At 45.2% G+C, this 16566-nt stretch overlaps 1 protein-coding gene across 1 annotated transcript; it reads right to left on the bottom strand.

Annotated features, from left to right (window-relative positions):
- Positions 1–179: 179 nt before the first annotated feature.
- On the bottom strand, positions 180–12145 carry LOC114770593 (collagen alpha-1(III) chain). Its single transcript, XM_028964630.1, has 37 exons — positions 12135–12145; positions 11729–11793; positions 11560–11628; positions 11253–11288; positions 10832–10873; positions 10202–10246; positions 10090–10125; positions 9949–9999; positions 9844–9876; positions 9741–9770; positions 9565–9636; positions 8743–8784; positions 8627–8665; positions 8480–8524; positions 8355–8402; positions 8238–8282; positions 7699–7740; positions 7568–7612; positions 7437–7481; positions 6568–6693; positions 6349–6393; positions 6218–6274; positions 6074–6115; positions 5862–5909; positions 5751–5783; positions 5619–5663; positions 4391–4429; positions 3422–3481; positions 3138–3179; positions 2954–2986; positions 2837–2869; positions 2711–2749; positions 2277–2327; positions 2143–2178; positions 2003–2038; positions 1063–1107; positions 180–563 (listed from the first exon to the last, which is right to left on the bottom strand). The coding sequence occupies exons 1-37, from the start codon at positions 12143–12145 to the stop codon at positions 529–531; spliced, it is 1686 nt and encodes a 561-aa protein (XP_028820463.1). The 3' UTR covers positions 180–528.
- Between the last annotated feature and the right edge of the window lie 4421 nt (positions 12146–16566).

The following is a 16566-nucleotide window of genomic DNA, read 5'->3' on the forward strand; positions in this document are numbered from 1 at the left end:
ATGCTACATCCTAAATAACAGGTTTTATTTGGAATCTGTTCCACAGATGTGTGTATGAAGGGAATATGAATATTTTTCAGCATGCAAAGTGTTGCGCTTGATGTTCAAAATAGATGTTGAATTTAATGTAAAGATTACCTTTCAAATGACATTCATTCAACAATGTACAATTTGTGACACTTGGATTGAGCATTGCTGACATAATAAAGCACCGAAACACCGAGCCTACAGACAACAGAGCAAAGCCTTGAACCTTGTTTTAGTTTTTTAAGGGGTAACACTAGTGTTTGAGCCTTTTTCATTAAAGAAGTATTATTCGGCAAAAATAAAGACAGGATACTTATCAACAGCGACAATAAAAGTTAACTTAGTGTCATCTGAATGTTTAAATAGTCAACATAAAAAGACACACACATGAACAAAGACTAAGACAACTAGTGGGCTGGTTCACTGGTCCTGTGCCGCGAAGACTGGTCCATACACTGAAATCGATAGCGCAAAAACCGGACACGGGGCTTGATGTGGAAGTCAGCAGGTATCCTCCAGTTCCACATTTTCTGCACCTTGTGAGATCAGTCATGCGGTCAGAGTGTGTGTTTTTCTGTGTGTGTGTGTGTGTGTGTATATATGTACATAAACAATTCCTATGACCTACAGTATAGGTCTACCCACCCTAAAAGATATAGATGTAAACAGTGATATAAAAAAATTATGAAATAATGTGGCATGTTAGTATCTTACATATAATAATGCATATAAAAATATTTTAGAATGGGTCAAAAAGTGATCCACTGCATAGAATAAATCTATAAATAATCTCACAAAAATATCTACAATTTACCTTGAGGGGGTGTTATTAGCATCAGGGGACAGGAATCGCCACCAGTGTGTTCACTAACGCCTTTTAAAAATGTTGACTGTGCATATTTTTAATGTATGTTTCCTCATTTGTATTATTGATTCACTCTGACATCAACAGTAAAATTAATTAGCAATGCACTAATATGGAATAAGAAGTCAGTTGTTTTGTGTACAGATAAAAAAAAAAGTGGTTGCACCCACCTTGAGGACCCTGACCAGATGTGTTGTACTGTTCACCTGCGGAAACTGGAAAGCACAAGCAAAACAGAGCAAAGAGAAGAGCTTTTGAATATCTGCTCAGATATTATACCTGCACGAGCTGCATTTCTATGCTTGAATATGAATTGGAATGAAGCACATAAGTTTATTTATATATATCTACCATATACAATATATATGGATTCCATACATGATGTTCTGTAGGATTAAGGACTTGGCCATTAAAGAACTCTTCATTCTTCATTTACCACTCTCTGTCTGCTTATGGCCAGTTTCAATGCTGTATGGTTTCTTTGACATTTTCCTATAACTATGGCCGTCCGACCCGGCCCAGATGTTGCAAGCCATGTTTCAAAGATGAGATCAGGTTCTCGTGTTTTCCGTTCTGCACACCTAAAGCCTCTCACTGAAAACCCCTGATGCCAGTTTCACCACGAAATGAATTATCATTCCTACAGGTTCACATCATTTTTACCCTTCACAGATGCCAAGATCATTGTCCTTAATAAATGCAATGTCTTTTCTTAGGTGCTTAATGTGAGCATTTGATGATGATTTAGGTGAATTACTCTGAATTTCCATTTAAGAAAATAGAAGTAGCACTATATGTCATAGCACAGACCAATTTTATTCTTAATATGAGTTTGATCATTATTGATGGTCATCTATTGTCAACACTGCAGTCAACACACATCAAGTGAGGATACTTGCTGTACCACATTGAGGATTGTAAGAATAATAACTACACTGCATTTGCACATGCAGCAGATGTGAATATTGACCTCTAGGGGGAGCCAGAGTAACAGGTTTTGAGAAACAAGGTTTTACACCAAATGTAGAGATCTGGAAATTTTGAAAGGGTGATGTCGGCTCAAACATTAGCATTTGACAAATGGGACAAACTAACTTCCATGAGGCTTACCAGCTGGTAGTGTCTGTTCCGTAACTCCAGGTTGACCTGTTCCAACAAATATCAAACGTAAGCAAAGGCCTCAGAGGGCACTGAGTACACAACGCTACATATAAAGATGCAGGTCATGGCTCGACTTCAGTAACACTTACTCGAAACCCCGACCGTGCCTTGGAGATCAGCTGTAACTGTGGTACATAGAAAATATGCCCAAACTCATGAGACCAGTAGAAGAATTGGTAAAAGAATTGGTAGAAGTACTCCTGTTCCACAGAAGCCAACTCACCAGCATCCACAACACCTGTGTGGTCAAAGGCTCCATGTGGACTGTCTGTAACTAAAACACCAAATCCATTTTACCGGCTAATAGCCCGTTTTGCATTTGAATTTTTGACATTTCTGAGCTGAAACAATAACCTACATGTCCCCTATATGGCATTTTGACACATGTAGGTTGCTTGAAAGCTGCCAATCATTTGAAATTTGACCTTTGCTTTTAACCGTCGCCCTTGGTGAGCAGTGGGCAGCTATGACAGCGGCAATCAGATACAAACCGGCAACCTTCCGATTACGGGTCCGCTTCCAGAAAAGATGTCAGTTCTTGTTTGCATCTGTTTATCTCTGCAAATCCTAAACACATCCTTGATGCAGCATTAGCGCACATTCCCCCATGCACTAAGGCTATTATAGGGCATTGATGAATGGCGCTCACAGACCCACCTGGATGTTCAGTCTGAGTGAAGGCGCCATGGAACATACCTGAGACATTAAATATTGGTATCAGTAAATGCTTAATATGAAGCCAGGCAAACAGGAATCCCTACCTCACGTTTTTTGGAAGCTTACCCGTGAAGCCATGACTACCATCAGGTGGCATGTCTACAAGTAAAAGTTCATTTTATTAAGTATTTATACCCTGAACTCATTAAGAATGTTTGGCTGCTTGGTTGAACCTACTCATACCTGTAACTCTGGGTTGTCCATCTGTCACCGCTCCTGAAATAAAGAAATAAATCAGACAGACTGTTACTCATAGCTGTTCGTGAGACACGTTATGTGTCTACATATCTGCACAGAGCAGACATAGAGGACGTCTCCACGTCAGTTGAATGAATAGGGGACATGGGATCCCCAGGAAAGTACGCACCCATAGTGCCTGGTGGTCTGGAGCCGTACACGTCACCCAGAGCTAAGACAAAGACAGAGAATCCACATGTACGTATGGATTATATTTACACCTACTGCAGTATATACATTTTATAATTTTATGTAGTAATATACAGTGCTGTGCAAAGGTCAATGCCACCAATACCAATTACAAAAAAAAAAAAAAATTACCTAATGCATTTGTTGCTGAATTTCCATATATTCAATAAATAATGATACTATTTGTGTAGAGAAAGAGGTAAAAAGTTGCATACAAAATCTTACCAGTCACTTCCACCTGAATGTGGGCACTGGTCACAGATTCACCAGCTGCAGTTTCAGCACCTGCGTTACACAACGACACGTATGTCACACAACTTATTTTTTCTGCATGAGCAGCTTTTATTGAGCAGGTAATATGTGGTATTTTATGTGTGCACGCTACAATGTCTGACTCAACCGGCACAGCGGCACTAATACCAATCCACAAATATCTAGCCAGCAGCGGCCCTGTGTTCAGAAACTGGCCACTGATGAAAGGCTAAGGTGCTGAAAACATATTGTACATGACAACAGGAAAAGCGCTCTAATAAAGTGCCTGGTGACCGGTTGTGTTTCTCTGTAACTCCACACGTGTTCATTCATAGTTTTGATGCCTTCAGTGAGACTCTACCAACGTAAATGGTCATGAAAATAACACAGTTACATACTGTGCCTACATTTACGCTCTTTATTTATGACATTTGAATTAATTGGTAGATTTTAAATATACGGCTCTGTGGCAGTTACTATAGGATGCATGCTGGGGAACATTGCCTTCTGGTCCTCAGATGGGTTCATTGATATGTACAAATATACACTACTGTTCAAAAGATTAGGGTCATTGGGAAATAAAAAAAAAAATTAATGAATAAATAATCCCATCTGCTGACGTGCTAGATACTGAATTAGTGTGTATTACACAGTTAGGACGTTTCTCCATTTACGAACGTTAGGCCTGTCTCTCTTGCTGCATCCCTGTTTCAGGCCGTGCAAATTGTAAAAGCAACACAATAACATTCATGGCAGTTTAATCTCGACACGTGGCGACCACCACGGCGCCTGTGCACGCGCCCCCTGCGTTTCCTGCGTCCTCCCGCGAGGCCCGTTCACGCGAGCTGGCGAAGTGCTAATAAATTCCCTAATAACTGCAATAACACGGTAAAGTGCGAGCGAGTGCGAAGAAAACAGAGAAGGAAAAGAAAGGTCCCTTACCTGTCTGGTCCCGCTGCGAAGCCACGCCGTGGGGCTCACCTGAACACACACAATCCATCGCGGACTGATGAGTGATGGTTATTGAGGCCGTCGGAATGTTTTCCAGAGCATTCCTGTCCATTTTTCCATATTCCGCATAGACAGCACCGCGCAAAAGTGTTAAAAACTCCAGGTTTTACATCTTCCTGACAAAATAGTTCAGGAAGGGACTATCTAAAAGTTAAAGCCGCATATGTAATAATGATTGAAACGTGAAAGTGGCAATAAAGTTCATGGTGTCGGTCTCTCCCAACGCTGTAAACTAATGAATGATTTCCTGCAAGCCAAAGTCTTCAGATATGGAAGAAGATTGTACACCAGACGCCCTTATCCAGAGCGTAGTTACAGGGACAGTCCCCCCCTGGAGACACTCAGGGTTAAGTGTCTTGCTCAGGGACACGATGGTAGTAAGTGGGGTTTGAACCTGGGTCTTCTGCTTCATAGGCGAGTGTGTTACCCGCTAGGCTACTAGGCTACCACCACCTATATTGCTGCTCAGAGAGTCTCTTTCTCTTGCTTAATGAAAATTAGGAAATTAAGGAAATTAACTGTGATTAACTGTTTAGGTAAATGAATATTTGATGAATGAATTTGTAACGTTTTGCACTACATATGCACTAGTAAAGTTTGAATGCACCTACTCTGTGGCAGTTACGGAGACTAATATATTTAGTATTTTTGGTATCAGGAGAAAGTGAAGTATGTTTGATGGATCAGTTTTTTTCACTATTTTAACATGACTTTTTAACATGAGTGAATGAGAAGAACGTGTTCAGCATGGACCTTCAGGACTGTTGGAAACCGTTCTCCAACTCAAGGTGGTGGAGAGAAGACACGAGTGTGAAATGCTGCCATCACAGAAAAAGCCCCCTGCTTTGGAAGGTCGTTGCCTTGCGTGCTATTATTTGTTCATAACGTGACCCCACATGTGTTATTTCATAGTCTTGGAGCAGTTATTGGCCTGAGCGGATAACGAAACGAACCCGTAGATCAGAAGGTAGCAGGTTCGAATCCCATGGCTTTCACGGCTGCCCACCGCTCACCAAAGGTGGTGGGTTAAAAACAGCGGATTGTTTCAACAATTACTTCGCTTTTATGCCTTTAGTTTTGTTCTATAATGTAAAAAAATGCAAGACCCGTATAATTGTCTGGACAAAACAAGTCCATGCGTGAAGGAAGTCCTACTTACCAGTAGCTAATGCGTCTGCAGCAGCCGTCTGCTGATCAGTCAGACCTGCACAGATGGAGAAGTGGCATCGTTTTATAGCTGTGAGCTTCAGCTATAAAATGCACTGAACTCGTTGTTGAGTGAATGGCGCACCTAAGCTGTCCAACTGCGGGGACGGGGCGTCCTCTGTGAAAGAGATCGACACGAAATGCGTCAGCTTCCGCAACGGTGGAGGAAATAAGCATTGATCGATCTCTTCTGTACCTTGTTGCGTCTGTGTGACTGGCTTGTGAGGCTTGTGTCGACCGTTGCCTGGGAAACAAAGTACTTTTACATTTACATTTACGGCATTTATCAGACGCCCTTATCCAGAGCGACTTACAATCAGTAGTTACAGGGGACAGTCCCCCGGTACAGTGAAACCGACAGTGCTTTACGGCATGCTACGGAACAGGCCCGTGTGCCACGCCCCTTACCGTTCGTTTCTGGCGCATCAGCGCTGGCCATGTCCATCCCACCTTTGGAAATAAAGGGCATTTCACAATCTGCACTCAGCTGTCTGGGAACCCCACGGCCCTGGGCTTTTGGAACATTGATGTGATCGTAGAAGTGGAACTCACCAGGGCGGTCTAAGATAGAATGCTCTGTATGCGAGATTTCGGCTAGGAAAGCGACATCTGAAAATATGATGGAAAGCAAGACATGAAAAATATTTCTATTCATCTAAAATCCCTCAGACAAATGTGCTCACCTGTTGTGTCTGCGGGGAAACCTATTTGAATGTGCTCAGCTGCACCTAAATACAAGTGAAGAGTGTCTTTTTTTTTTTTTTTTGGTGAAAATGTCTGTTTTCCATCCAAAATTGCATCAATTTGAATAATGAACATACAAATCAAGCAAAACAAAAATAATGATCTAATAATATTAGATAACGTTTGAAAAGCTATGCATAGGGTCGTAGGTCGCTTACCCGTGCTGCTACTCGAGGGCCCCGGACCATCGGGCCAGTAGTCCAGAGCCGAATGGTCCAATCCTGTGTGATCTGGTCTTGGACGCTCTTGACCCGCTTGATCTTGTCCAGAAGGCTCCGGTGGTCCTTTTTCATAAAATGAATTTATTTAATGTCCTACTAATACATGCAGGATTTCGGCCTGATATACGGTGACACATTTAACGCATAGAAATGAATGTATAACTAAGGAAAATGAAGTGGGGTACGCAGAGTTCACATGAACGGGATCCGCCAGACAACCTGCCAAACCTCGCAGAGAAAAAGGAAAAAAAGAAATTCCCTACACATGGACTCAATGATGTTTTGGAGCGTTAAAAGGAGGCCATAAATCTCCGCCGGGCGCCCTGAACTCCCCGTCACGATTACAAGCCTGGGAGCGCTTTTGCGAGGCGTGGCCGGGCGAGCCGAGCCCCCCGGACACGGCGACACATGGGAGGGAGACGCGAGCGCAGATTTACGGGGCCCGGCGGTACCTGGTAGGGCGCCTGGAGCCGTGCTGCTACCGGGCGGCCGTCCTGGATCCAAACCGACAGCTGGGAGTGAGCGCCAGGGAGAGAAATCAGCCTGATTTAGACCAGTCTTCCTTCGGTAAATATCGCAAGGGGACAAGCGGCGGTGATAATGGCCGGTTCACCCTGCCAGCACGCGGTTTATTAGCGCAGCGTGGCAGCAGGGGAAAAAAGGGGCTCCCGGCGCTGCGCCTGGGCTATCGTGCGCGGAACCAAGGCCCCTCGGAGGGCCCCGCCGCCGAGACCACTAACCTGCGGGGCCTAACTGAAAACCCGGGCCGTCGGTGACCAGGCACTCCGCGAGGCCCGAGAGCGTACCTAACGCGTCCGTGTGCGCGTCCGGACCGAAGGCGTCCATCCCACCTGTCGTGAGACAGCACACCGTGAGCTCCGGGGACGCGCTGGGAAAGGGCCGCTCTGAGGGCCACGAGCATGTTAGGGCCACTTACCCATTAAGCCTAAGATAAAGTCTGCGCTGGACGGGTCTACCACGCCTGCAACACATATTGACACACGGTGTAGTCGCAGCCGGGAAGGGAAGCATGATGGCGCTCTGTTTGGTGCTCTTCTCTGTACTGACCTGTGAGGTCCAGTTGAGAACTTCCAAACGAATCAATAGCACCTAATCACAGAATAAAAAAAAGGCATAATTTTCTTATACATGTATATGTCTACATTACATTTACAGCATTTACAGCATTTACTGACTTACAGTCAGTAGTTACAGGGACAGTCCCCCCCTGGAGACACTCAGGGTTAAGTGTCTTGCTCAGGGACACGATGGTAGTAAGTGGGGTTTGAACCTGGGTCTTCTGGTTCACAGGCGAGTGCGTTACCCGCTAGGCTACTACCACGCTGTGTGTGTGTGTGTGTGTGTATATATATATATATATATACACACACACACACTCAGATATCGATATGGTTCTTCATCTGAAAAAGTTTGTATGACATATACACACACACACACACACACACACACACACACACATATACGACATACAAACTTTTTCAGATGAAGAACCATATCGATATCTGAGTGACCATATCACTTCTTTATGGTGACCAATATTATGTTATATCTTCATAATCCTCCGTTTTTTATTGATTTCCACCCACCTGTAGGGTCTGTTTGGATCGGCTCCTCCCTAAAGTGGTCCGGCCCTGGGGAAAAAGTGAGAGAGCCGTCACGTGAAGCCGGGAATAAGATCCGCAGGGACACGGGCGGCCACGGACCTGCCTGTCCCGTCACTGCTCCCCCGGCCAGATGCTTGTTGCCGTTTCCTGGGAGAACGAGAACGATCTCAGCTACCTTGACTGACGGGACGCTTTTTCTTCGCCTTCCGGCGCAAGTTACTCACCGTTGTCCTCTGTCTCCGGCGGTTCCATCCCGACAGGTTCTGCACCTGCAGATATGAAGCGTTGGCCAGTCGTCATTTTAACATTAATAACAGCGTTTTTCGCCATTTAATGCAGAATATTTGGATGTTGGATCTGCACAGTCTCACCAGGAGCCTGAGTCTGCGGGCCATCGCGCATCGTCTCCCCTGAAACGAGAACGCACCGCTCAGAATCGCCATGCGAAGAGTCATGACTCGAGCTGGGAGTGTCGCGAGAAACGTACCGTTTGGATCAGGCTGAGATACGCCGGCGTGCGGATCTGATGCTGAAATGGAAAAAAATAAAACTAGATCTGCATTCCTGTCCTCTATGTTAGCTGGACATACTTTACTTTACTTTACTTTACTTTACTTTACTTTACTTTACTTTACTTTACTTGACAGACATTTTTATCCAAAGCTACTTACAAGAGGAAGACACCAGCAATTCTCGTTCAATTTCTATAGATTTTGAGTTTACAAACTAAGAGCCCTGATAAGGCTCAGACTTGTCAAAAGAACATGCGAGGGAATGGACGAATGTGTTACCTGTCACCTAATTAACCTGGCGTTACATTATGTTTTTACATTTACGGCATTATCCAGAGCGTCTTACAGTCAGTAGTTACAGGGACAGTCCCCCGATGGAGACACTCAGGGTTAAGTGTCTTGCTCAGGGACATGATGGTGGTAAGTGGGGTTTGAACCTGGGTCTTCTGGTTCGTAGGGGAGTGTGTTACCCGCTAGGCCACTATCACCTTATCCAGAGCATCTGACAGTCAGTAGTTACAGGGACAGTCCCCCCCTGGAGTCACTCAGGGTTAAGTGTCCTGCTCAGGGACACGATGGTAGTAAGTGGGATTTGAACCTTGTTCATTCTGCTTCGTAGGCGAGCGTGTTACCCGCTAGGTTACTACCACCCTGGCACCTCGACCTCATTACAGGGGGCGCCGTAAAGAGTCTCGCGGAGGTACAGCAGCGATAGGGCGGTGTCTGTGCCACGCCTTTGTTGGCTGCCGCCGATCACTGGTAACAGGAAGCGCCCGCGAACAATGCGGCCTTTTTACCTGGCGGCCCCGGCTGGCCGTGGCCCGCGGAATGGCCGAAAGCCGCGTCTCCGCCTGCGTGGCCGGCCGAGTCTGAAATGAAGAAGGTTCGCACGGGCTGCGTTACATCGGTTTTGCCGACGGCGGCCGACCGCAAACGCGTATTGATTAGTCGCTGGGAAAGAGAGGGACTTTACCGTGGTGCCCTGGCACTGGATCGCTCGCCCCTGCTGACAACATGGCGTCCGAAATGTCACTTTATTTAAAGCCGCCGGCTTTGAAAAGTGAAGCATCACTTACCTGGAAAACCGGCTTCTAATGAAGACGTGGTGTCTGGGAAAAGAGAAGAAGGAAAGTCCGGCGAGTTCAAGCTTTGAGATGGAGGTTCTGGGGAACTGGCTTTACCATGAGAACTTGGCTCCGAGGAATGGGACGATGGACCTCTCCCGTCGTCTCCTGTCCCACGAAAAGCGGTCACGTTGGACATTGCTGGTGGTTATAAGTATACTTGACGCGAAACGAATGCAGAGAATGGAGGATCTTTACCATGAACGCCACTTGCTGCAGAAGAGCTGCTCGATGCTGCCGGACAACAAAACAAAGGTCACACGGGGAGACTCGGATCCGAGCGGTGTGCAAAGACCTCGTAGGAACTTACAGTCAGAGCCGGACTGGACGGCCCCGTCGCCGTTATTTTTCTGACCTGCCGGAGTGAAGAAGAGGAGTGAAGAATTTCGTAACGATGGCCACCAAGTCCCTTCGTGATCGGTCTTAGGCGGCCTCACAACATTCCGCTAACATCCCTCGGACACTAATTTAAAGTCAAGTGATTGTCACATGTGATACACAGCAGCACAGCACACGGTGCACACAGTGAAATTTGTCCTCTGCATTTAACCCATCACCCTGAGTGAGCAGTGGGCAGCCATGACAGGCGCCCGGGGAGCAGTGTGTGGGGACGCTGCTTTGCTCAGTGGCACCTTGGCGGATGGGGATTTTCAGTCTAAGTTGCGGCCACTGACGGAGGCGTGAGAAGATAACCACCCTTGCTCCCATGAAGACTCGCCTACGGCGGGACAGGCCAGAACGACCGGTCCCATCTTTAAGAAAACCCAGGCTGGCAGAAGAATGGCCTCCTCAGTCTGGATTGGCACTACCCGTAAATACGCGCCCGAGGAGAGCTGCAGATCTTTGTAAATCCACGCACGGAGGCCTGCTTTCTGGTGCATCGCAGTTCACCTCCAGACATTGTGAGCCACGAGCCAGAGGAGGAGTAGCTTCATCTTACCCGGGTGTCTGGAGACCGTGGTGGCTTGCTGCACGCCGGTTCCTGGGAGGAGAGAAGGCAGAAAGGAGGCTGTGGTGAGAGAGGGGGGCAGATGTTTTAATAAGTTCGTGAAAATGTGCACGATGTGTGGGTTCAGAAGCCCCAAAATGTGGTGGGAGGGTTTTTAAAGGAAAATGCGTTTTGGAAATTGCGGCACGTTTTAGTGGAATATGTGGTCAGAACAAATATTTCCTGGCGACTATCGTTCATTTTTTGTTCTGCGTAGCACCCTCATGTCGAAACTATTTTCTATCCGCTGTTTCGTGCGTTCGTCCTGATTTGTTTTTTTTTTAGGGTGCCCTAAAGGCGAAAGATCCCGTTTCACTGCATTAAAGCTGAGTTATTAGCAAGCGTTCGGAAATATTGGTAAGTAACTCCTCACCCTCATTCATATCCTGACTTTTGGAGTCATCATCATCTGAAAAGAAAGGGAAATTGATACAGTTCATACAACTGTTCACATTTTTCCATTTCTCTGACCTGTTTGACCCTTTTCCTTGTAATCTAGATTTACACCTACGCGTGGATCATTTTTTTTATTAAAATGTTATTGTACAAAACGGGCTTTAATTTTATGCGCTTTTTCGGTTTATTTGTCCTTTATTTGTGCCTACCGAGGAAATGTTTGTGTCTTTAGATACAGCATGTTTGTACCCCTGGGTTAGTGTGTGCAGGATGCGGCCCCATACCCTCTTCCTCCTCTGACAGCTCTTCTTCACCTTCCTCTGCCTCAACCTCGCTCTCGTCCCGCTCCTTCTCTGTAGACAAAAAATTAATGATAATAATAACAATAATGTGACTCTGCCGCGTAGTCCTGTGAGGGTGAAAATCTGGATGTACCAACAGGTCAGAATGTACCTTCAACCGGAGCTGTTGAAGCCGTTGTCGCCAGAAGGACAACTACAGATGCAACTAAGAGATTTCTGGGAAAGAAACAACGTTGGATTCTCTTTAATAACATTGAACACCCATACAGAGACTGGTGCAATTAGAAAAAAAAAATAAAAAATTAAATGACTGTAGGTTTCAGTACCAATCGCCATGATCAAATGTTTTAAACGTAATATTGGCATTTAAAAAATATTTCATTGATAATATGAATAATCAACAAAGGAATAAATAAAAATAGATGGGTACCAACAGAATTGGTATAATATCCTGATATTAGAACCATTAGAAAAAGATATTAGAACAAAACACATTTTTTTATTAAGCTTACGCCAACATACATATTTAAACATACATAAATGCGGCATTAACTTACCGTGACAACATCTTTAAAAAAAAAAAAAAAAAAAAACCTCTATGTGGGAAATTCAAAAGCAGACATAGAGCCGGCGGCACTCAGGGATGGACTTCCTTATGCTTGAGTGGGCACCACTTTATGCTTTATAGTCTCCCGGCCCCCCATCTTTGGAAGGGGCAGGACCGTCCTGCTCGCCCCAGCCCCTGCCAAAAGAGCAACACCCACAGCGTGTCGATAATTCACTCATTACCAATTCGAGCGAGCATTTGCACTTAAATTGTACGTTTTGCAGTTGCTCGTCATTAAATCCTTTTTTGCTGCGGCCGGGTGGCTCCGGTCACTTGCTGGTGTCGGTCAGTCTGTGTAAAAGCTCCCGGAGTTTCAGACCCGCATCAACAGTTGAACCGCTCTGCCAGAGGAGGGCACAGGCACCCTTCTTATGAAATGAAACGCGAGGCTGCTCCCCATTCTCATATCCCGCCCGATGACAGCCAGGAAGCACCGAGGCCCAACGTCCGGGATCCGTTCCTCCCTGCCAGAAGATGCCGAGTTTAGACAGATTGCTCTGCTTGTTCCCTTCCCAGACCTGTCAGCTCCGCGAAATCTCCATCGAGCCGCCCGTCTCTGTCCCTGCGTGGAACATGAGCAATGCTGTTGCGGGATTTATTTTTCGGTGTAAATCGTGGCCGTATTAATTGGAGTTGTTTCTGGCCGCTTCTGTTTGCAACAGGCAATTCATTCAGGCCCACTGGCGGCTATCGAGTCCCAGGCCCTGAGCAGGGTGATTGCGTTCCCGCTCAGCTTGCCAATTTGTAGAATTCGCATTGGTAGCAGACAAGCCCTCTCTGTTTCACACTGTAATGAATATCTACAGGCTCAGAGACTTATTGCTTTAATAAAAGCTCCTTCGGATGAAATTGATGTCTTTCATATCAGAAATAATTAGCGCTGATGTACAACAGGCATTCAGTGTTTTATGCAACATCTATATATATTTGTGAAAGTAGTGCTTTTTTACGGTTCAGAAGGAATTTAAGGTCATTTTAATTAAAAAATGTACAAATATCCTTTCTGTCTAATTAATTAAAAAAAGTACAATGTCATTGGAGGAGCTGTTCTTCGAAAGCAGAAGTCTCATCCTTCATTGTAATCGAATACATTCTTGAAAAGTTGAAAGGAAGGACATATAGAAAGACTGCATTATTGCATGTCATGGAATCCCAAAAGAGATTTGCCAAGATTCCTCTTAACCAGATCTATGTCCGACACCTCCCCCTGTAGCTCCAGGCCTCTGTGGCCCTGGACAATGGCTTTCTGTTTGTGTGGTGAAACCATAGCGGCTCTTGGATTCAACCTTGGGTGACGAGATTAAAAAGCCATGGCGGTGGCTTGATCAGACTCACCCCTAAGGGTCAGCGAGTTCAATAATTGAAATTTGAGCTTGTGACCTTTGACCTTCTTTATTGTCACGTGTGAAAAAAATGCGTATATGAAGCTTGTTACATAACTCTATTTTCTGAAAATTGCCAACACACACACAAAATGAAACATCATTTCGACATTTAATAGTAAATAGTGGCAATTAAATAGTATCAACCATGTATTACTGTTGTTATTATTATTATCAAGTGAGTATAAGTAGCTACTATTATTATTATTATCCGTGGTACAAGGAGAGTAGTGTGTTGGCAAGCAAATCACAGTGTGCTCTACACACTACACTCTGGCCATTGTAGCCCACACAATGGTGTCTTAAGGTAGATTTACTATATGGTTGATAAGCGAGTCAGCGCTCACACACACACGTTTTCCCATGCAGACTCCGGGCCCGGCTCACGTTACCGCTCTCGAGCCACGAGCCACCCTTGACCCCCCCCCTGAAGGGGCCATTCTGTTTGGAAACGCGATATAGGATTGGGCCCCGACTGCCCAGGCTGCTGTGTAATTAATCACTCCGGGCAGAATGTAATATGCAGGAAGGGCTGGACTGTGGCACGGTGTGGATGGATTTTGGATGGACACTGGAGTGAATTAAAAGGTCATTTTGCAAGTGAGCTCATGTTGCCACTGTTATGACAAACCAAATTTTACTAAATACTTACTAGAACACAACAGTAGATACACGTTACATGATCAATTCTGGACCCATTAAGCAGCCTAGTGGGTAACACACGTGCCCGTGAACCAGAAGGCCACAAAGTCACAGGTTCAAACCCCACTTACTACCATCGTGTCCCTGAGCAGGACACTTAACACCGAGTGTCTCCAGGGGGGGACTGTCCCTGTAACTACTGACTGTAAGGCGCTCTGGATAAGGTAAATGCAGTAAATGTAATACAGTAGATATGCAGAGTAAATGTCTGAAAACTATGCATGATACTCTATAATAAAATAAAATAAGATATAGTAATTAACATTAAAAACTCAGAAGCAGGTAAGGAGACATAATTGACAAGCTTTGTTGAACTCTCAACCTTGTCAACATGACAACTCCACAAAAGTTCAGGTCATGTGCAGTTGCCATAGTGTCTAAATGGTTGTTAACTTAAAGAATTGCTAGCAAATTCATGGAGTGAATTCGTGAAGCGATTGTCATTGTGAGACACTGCAGCACAGCACACGGTGACACAGTGAAACGTGTCCTCTGTATTTAACCGTCACCCTTGGTGAGCAGTGGGCGGCCATGACAGGCCGCTTCCTTAAGCCCTGTGATGAGGCCACGGAAATGGAATAAATCCTGCTGCCTTGTAGATCATGTGACTTTTCTGGGCAATGTTCTGCAGCCTCATATCCTGACACCTACCACCACATTCTCTTCATGTTTTAAAGACCATGATAAAGAGGTGTCGACTTGCCCTACAAATTCCCAAGGTCGCAATTAGATCAAGCATTTCTTGGACGGGAACCCAACCTCACAAGAACAGCTGGTGCCAGATACCTCCAGAACACCTTCAGAGCATCCGCATCTTGGCAGTTCCAGAGCGTTGTGGTTTCCATGAGGGGAACCCACTCGATATCGGGCAGCTGGTTGTAACATCGTGGCTGATTTGGTGTATGATTTCAGCTAAAAAACATGGGCCCTGAATTCAGCCTTTGGCTGCTTGGTGGGCTGAAGTGAGAGCTGTGAGTTGTTCGTTTTTCTGTAAAAGGTAACACTCTTCTCACAGATATCAGTGCAGACATTAAAAAGCCCTTTCACGCCGTAAACTAAAGTATAATATTTCTTCCGATTTCACAGGTCCTTCCGGCCCACCTTCTCCCAAACTAAGAAAGGGTCGGGTGGGGCGGTCTAAATGCACTGCATAGAGGGAGTCAAGCTTCAGTGCCTAGGCCATTTGGATGGAGAACTTTCCCCTTCTCTCCTCTCCATCCACCCGCTCTTTCTTCTCCTCCTCAAGCTGGCCAGCGATGGTTTGCCCATTGGCTCACGGATGGAAATGAGTCACCCTCTTCCTGGCCAGGCACTGGCTCATTGTGTAGGAGCTGTTTGGTGGCTTTTGTCCGGCATCCCACCTCCTCCTTCCTCCTCCTTCTCCTCACACCCCCTTCAAGGACGGCGACTGGACCACCAGGCCGAGCTGATTTGTAACATAAGGTAGAGCCAAGCTCCGGGGGTTCCGCAGGGTGCACGTGGAAACATTAGCTTCAGAACAGCTCTTTCTTTCAGCTGCTGGAGGGAGGGTCAAGTGACTTGGATGGAAAAAAAAAAAATAGGCGCTGAGATAAAAATCTTCTCTGAGGAGATTGAATGCGTGCGATAACTCGCAACATTCAAGCATTCTGGGTATTGTGCACCTAAAACGTAACATAATACATTCTTGTGTTAAGCTGGAGGTTCAAATATGCGGCTTCCTTCGCTGAAGATCTAATTTCTTTACTATGGTGAACATAAAGAGAGACATTTAAATATTGAGACAAGGATGAGTGGGATTTCTTGCTAAGCATACTGCATGAATGAAAGAAGAAATACAAAGGTGCAGGCCTCAAAAATCCAGTCCCTGACAAAAGTCTTGTCGCTTATCTATTTTGTAGAAACACCTGCTATTAACCTGAACTTTAATTAATCGATTGGTGTTAGAAATAGCTCATATGAAAAGCTAAAACCCTGCCAAATGATGTTTAATGCATTGAAATGAATAAGATGCACTGAAAAATGATTTGTCATTTAATCAAGACAGAAAGGTCAAATTTTGGTGAGGCAAAAGTTTCGTCGCCTATACAGAAATTGAACCAATTTACTATATATGTCAGCAAATGAAGTAGTGGTGCTGTGATCCAAATTGAATATCTTGTATGACTTCCATGAGTTGAAGGACTGCATCCATGCGGTTTGACGCGGATTCATACAATTTATTGATGAGGTCATCAGGAATAGCAGAGAAAGCAGTCTTGCATGCCACCCATGCCGTCTTCCATGCTTCCTCTTTCATCCTACCCCACACATGCTCAA

Source organism: Denticeps clupeoides, chromosome 20 (genome assembly GCF_900700375.1).
Source record: "Denticeps clupeoides chromosome 20, fDenClu1.1, whole genome shotgun sequence".
Taxonomy (NCBI): domain Eukaryota; kingdom Metazoa; phylum Chordata; class Actinopteri; order Clupeiformes; family Denticipitidae; genus Denticeps; species Denticeps clupeoides.

What these genes read in the sequence shown, in the direction of transcription:
- LOC114770593 (XM_028964630.1), bottom strand. An exon ending in GCCGGAGACAGAGGACAACG is followed by an intron (nt 8,403 to 8,479) that starts GTGAGTAACTTG and finishes TCGTTCTCCCAG; the next exon opens with GAAACGGCAACAAGCATCTG. An exon ending in GGAACAGACACTACCAGCTG is followed by an intron (nt 1,108 to 2,002) that starts GTAAGCCTCATG and finishes TGTGCTTTCCAG; the next exon opens with TTTCCGCAGGTGAACAGTAC.